The sequence below is a fragment of the Larimichthys crocea genome, unplaced genomic scaffold, assembly GCF_000972845.2.
Source record: "Larimichthys crocea isolate SSNF unplaced genomic scaffold, L_crocea_2.0 scaffold624, whole genome shotgun sequence".
NCBI lineage: Eukaryota > Metazoa > Chordata > Actinopteri > Sciaenidae > Larimichthys > Larimichthys crocea.
The window spans coordinates 19,051-23,860 of record NW_020858209.1 but is presented as its reverse complement, the minus strand read 5'-3'; the positions used below and the strand labels follow the sequence as shown (position 1 = coordinate 23,860).

General features: G+C 36.6%; 1 protein-coding gene across 3 annotated transcripts in view; it reads right to left on the bottom strand.

Annotated features, from left to right (window-relative positions):
• Nucleotides 1–2,000: 2,000 nt before the first annotated feature.
• The window catches only part of LOC104940106 (lymphocyte function-associated antigen 3), a 10,305-nt gene continuing 7,495 nt past the window's right edge, over nt 2,001–4,810 (bottom strand). For 2 of the 3 annotated variants that reach the window (XM_027276822.1, XM_027276823.1), the window contains exons 9-11: nt 4,446–4,532; nt 3,886–3,935; nt 3,592–3,707 (exon numbers count right to left, since the gene is read on the bottom strand). In XM_027276822.1, coding sequence (XP_027132623.1) covers nt 3,702–3,707; nt 3,886–3,935; nt 4,446–4,532 — 143 coding nt within the window. In that variant the 3' untranslated portion in view covers nt 3,592–3,701. Of the gene's footprint in view, nt 3,708–3,885; nt 3,936–4,445; nt 4,533–4,810 lie in introns of all 3 variants that reach the window. The other variant, XM_027276821.1, reaches the window with a different exon arrangement.

Sequence of the window (4,810 nt, the reverse complement as noted above, 5' to 3'; positions counted from 1 at the left end):
AGCATAGAGGTTGAGTTGGAACTAGATGTACAGTAATAAACATCATCACCCAAGAGAGAAGCCGTGTTTAATAAAGTATAATAATAACAATGACAAACAATGCTCTACTATCACTTCTCATAAAAGCAGGGTCCAAAAGACAAATCAGGCCTTAATAGAGGTATTTTATAGAGATAGGAAAAGGATATTATATCATTATAATGTCTCAACCACACTTAACAATTTATCCACATAATTATGGTGGGCGCCCAGGTTGCACTGTCACAGAAGTAAAGTATGGCCCAGAAAAGCGCCAAGAACTTTTATTGAGCTGATATTAATTGATTTGTCCTGACCTACCCAGACCTGGCCTCCCCGGGCTCAGCTTCCTCAGTGGAGTAGTGCCAAGGTCTGTCCTAACTCTGCATAAAAATAAATGAGAAGCTATGGGGCTAGTCTCTAAAGCCAGAGGATATTGTTCGATTTCACGTCAGCCCTCCAGGAGGCAATTTAAACAACCCAGCATGCTAATCAACCTGGTATAAAAGGCAGTTCTGGAGGGTGGCCCATTCTTCTTTCTTTTCTTTCTTTTCTTTTTTTTTCTTTCCTTCTTTGCTTTTGCAACAAGGCCAAAAAAAGGACCTTAACAATCTTGGGAGAAAAGTGTAATTGGGGGCTGTATCTGAAGGAACATTACACTCCAGTGTAATGTAACTATGTGATGTGGAAAAAGAAACAAGTACTCTTGCTTTAAAAAGGCATCCGCTGGCTTGTCAGGCTGGCATGCCATCGTCATTTTTTTCCAAAGTGAAAAAGAAAAAAAAAAACTCTTTGGTATAACAATCAAATCCAAGAAGAAAAGACACTTGTAGAAAAATATGTTGGCATGAAGAAACTATTGTTCCAGTGGAAGACTCTGAGCCAGGATGTGAGCGTCCATGCTGCCATCAGCACATCAACGACGTCTCAGTGGAACCACATTGTGACCCTCGTCTGAGAGAGGCACAGCCCCGATCCCCACAAATAATTCAATACTCTAATATCCCCTTGGTATTTGTTGCGACCACAGAAATACGATAGTGTTCATTCTCTGCTTGTGCCCTGAACCCACAGGTCAGGTGGTAGCAGATCACAGACTTCTCTGTGACTCAGAGGTTAAACTAATCATGCATGACTTTCTCACATGGCCCAACCGGTACCTTCAGAAATCTACACCAGCTTGTCATCCAAGCAGTGGGTGAACCTGCTTTTCATGCACTGACATCACCGAACACTTCAGGTGGTTTGACAGCTGCTTTACGGTTTCTCACTAAATTTATCATCAGTTATGAAGGTCACTTTAACATCCGATATGTGATGTAACCGTCCATCACTTATTTCTCTAAACCGCACCGACGATTCCTCTGAACTTTCCTGAATGACATCTTTGACTTTGCAGAGTCTCACACATTTAGATTTACATAGCTCCGTGCCCTGAACTCAAAGCAATATCACACATCTGCATGTCTTAGATTTTGGATAAATGTTCTGCAATGAATCCCTGTGAAACCACATTTGACCATCACATATTTCAGCTGTGGATTTGTTAAGCTTGCCTCTAAAAAAAACAAAAAAAACAACAGTCCATGACTAGAGGTAAGAGCTAATAAACACTGCCCCCTACTGAGACAAAGGAGCTCTTACATTTACTTAGCAGTATCACAGACGGTCTCACAGTAGTTTTTCCTCTGAACTGAATGTAGGTTAAATGTAGATTTGCTCTGCTAAGCTGTCAAACACACCATCCGTTTATTGACTTATTTTCCTCTTATTACATTGCAAGTTTATTGCATTTCAGTTCAACAATTTCCTCCCCTGATGAATGGCTCCTCCTGTAAATAAATTCCCTGAGTTTACTGGCTCCATCACGCAGCTTCCGAAGGAAAAGATCCTGCTCAATAAATATTCTGGTGCTATTATTATTACTCTCAAAACAGCCTGAGTTTTTTTTATTAGAACAAAAATAGAAGAAACTAAACTGCTCACGCTAGTGTTGCCTTTATTAAAACATTCACGAACAGCAACAAGAGAAAGTTTAACAAAACACAAACAGTTGAAATGACAAAGTAACTAATATGACAAATGTACAGTGAGCTTAAATATTTTCAATGCAATCAACTAACAGAAAGAAGCTGCTAAAAGTGCACAAAACAGTACAAGTACAAAAAGTACCTGAAAGAACAAATATCTGACAACGATACATCTTCACCAACGGGTACAACGTTTACTTTTACAACCACTGATTCCAAAAAGGTTGGCACTGTATAAAAGGGAAATAAAAAGAGAATCCAATGATTTGATCCTTTTCAACTGATATTCAACTAAATTACAACAAATATGAATAAAAGATATTTAATATTCAAATTGATGAACAAACTAATGTTGTGTAAAACTGTAAATATAAACTCATGACTTCATGCCTGCAGCACAATCCAAAAGGTTGGGAAGGGAGCAACAAAACACTTGGAAAGATGTTTAAAAAACAAAACAAAACACTAGTTTGAAACATTCAACAGGTAAACTGGTAACTACATCATGACTGTGTATGAAAGGGGCATCCTCGAAGCTCACAAGCAAGGATGGGGCAAGGTTCACTACTGTGAGAAACTAAGTGTGCAAGTAGTTCAACAGTTTACAACCCATAATATCATTAAGAATTCAGAGAATCTGTCTCGAGTGTCCCACTGTTTTTGGAATCAGGTTTGTATATTCTGACATAACTACGTATATAACACGACAGATATTTTAAAGTACCTTCATCAACAGGGATATATACTGATATTTTAATATTTTAACTCTTGAATAAAGCATTTTGCTTCAATACTTTCCTAGCACCATAAAGTCTACCTCATGACTAAGGTAAAATATGAGGATTATTTCTGTTATTCTGGGGTTTCTATATGTAAAGTCAAAGTTCACAGCATGAAATTCATCAGCGCTGCATTAGTGCTGTTCATTTGTTTAACTGAATCAATTATATGACGTCTTGTTACTTGATTTTTAAAACATATGTAGTGTCAATAGCTGATTTGTTTAGATGTTTGATGAAGTGAGATGTACATTAAATGTAGAGTAATGATGCCAAACTCATTACATGAATAATATAAAAATATATTAATATTATATTACAAATTATTGGTATTAACAAAGCTAAGCAGTTAAAAGAGAAACATTAAGAGAAAGGTATAAACAAGTATGAATTTTATGTGTTTGTAATGATCTTATCCTTCTGCTCTGTTGTGTTTAAAATATGTAACTTTGATTTCACTGTCTGCTTCTTTCTTCAAATTTCTTTTTTCATTTTGCCAAATTGTATGATGGCATATGCAACAACTTCATCTTTCTTTTTTCTTTTATCCTCACTAAGGCTCTCACTGGTCTGGCTTTTTTTTCTTTTGGGCCACACTAGGCTGTTTCATCTTCATCCTCACTAGACTCAACAACTCTCTTGATCTGGAGTTTTGTGTGGAGTGTCTGGAGACTCTTGCAAAGTATTGGTGTGCTCGTTGTCTGGTTTTGTTTGTATAGGGCTGTGTCCCCATACATCGCTGGTTCCTTTTCAGGTGTAGAAATAGGTTTGTCTATGTCCACATTTGGAGAGTTTTGGGTTAATGGCGAAAGTGCCTTTGCAGGAAAGACACTATCTGAAGGAACATTCGCTTTCCCATCCTGCTCTGCCTCCTTTAACTCTGAAAATAAAGAAAAAGAGAAAAGGAAAGGAAGAGACTGCATTAAAATAAGCAATAAAGTCAATAACATATAGCTCCACCAGTGTGAAATTTTCATAAATTAATTAATAATGAGTCAATAAATAATTAAATAAAACAATCTGTGTCTTCAATCTCTGTCTTAGTAGAGAAAAGGTACCTTTTCACAAAATTTTGGATCAAACCTCCTTCTCACTGAGTCGACATAACCTGGAAAGAATGACAGTGACAACCAGCAAAATTAATTTAAAGCACTCTCTATACTAGATGTAAAACATAACATCTGTGTTAGTGTAACCGTTTATAGCATATCATCATCATAAAAAGACAAACAGGAGTTTAACAAATAATGCTTCCTACTGTGCCATGATGGTTTCAATAAATTATAATTGTATAATTCTAATGTATTTATTGTGTACACTGTGTATACAAAATGCCCCCAAATTAAAATGAAAGCACAAGCCCTAAAAGGTAAAGCGAGAGGACAAAAAAAAAATCTAAATACTAGTGGCTCTTTTATTGTTATTGTCTTTTTTTAACAGCAGACTGTCAGAGAGAAAATGTCAGAACGCATAACTTTGACATTTATTAGGAATGTTTGCTTTTAACACACTTATACTTTTGGTAAAAACAGGAAAAGGTTAAGATTAACCTGCGTATGGCTTTAAACAGGTACATAAATCATCTCACATCAGAAGGCGTAATATTCAGCATCTTTACCTTTGTTCCTGTCTGCTTGCTGATCTGTGGCTGCTTCGTCAGTAGGAGTGCTATTTTCCTCAGCCTGAGCTGTCGTCTGCTCTGACCCTGAAACAGATTGAAATACAAAACATAATGTAACTCACCATTAAGAAAGAAAGAGATCCATGATAAGAAATATCTGATATGATGTGACCTTTATAGTAAAAACACTCCATTGTAGAGCAATGAGTGATGTAAATAACAAGCTGACATCCTTTTCCCATGAGAGCCAAGGACTGTATGAAAATGGACCACAGAATATCCATCGTTATCCATCATCAATACAAAACAGAAACAGAGATTTAACAGTGGACGCTTCAATGTTCAGTCCATCATCTATTTCA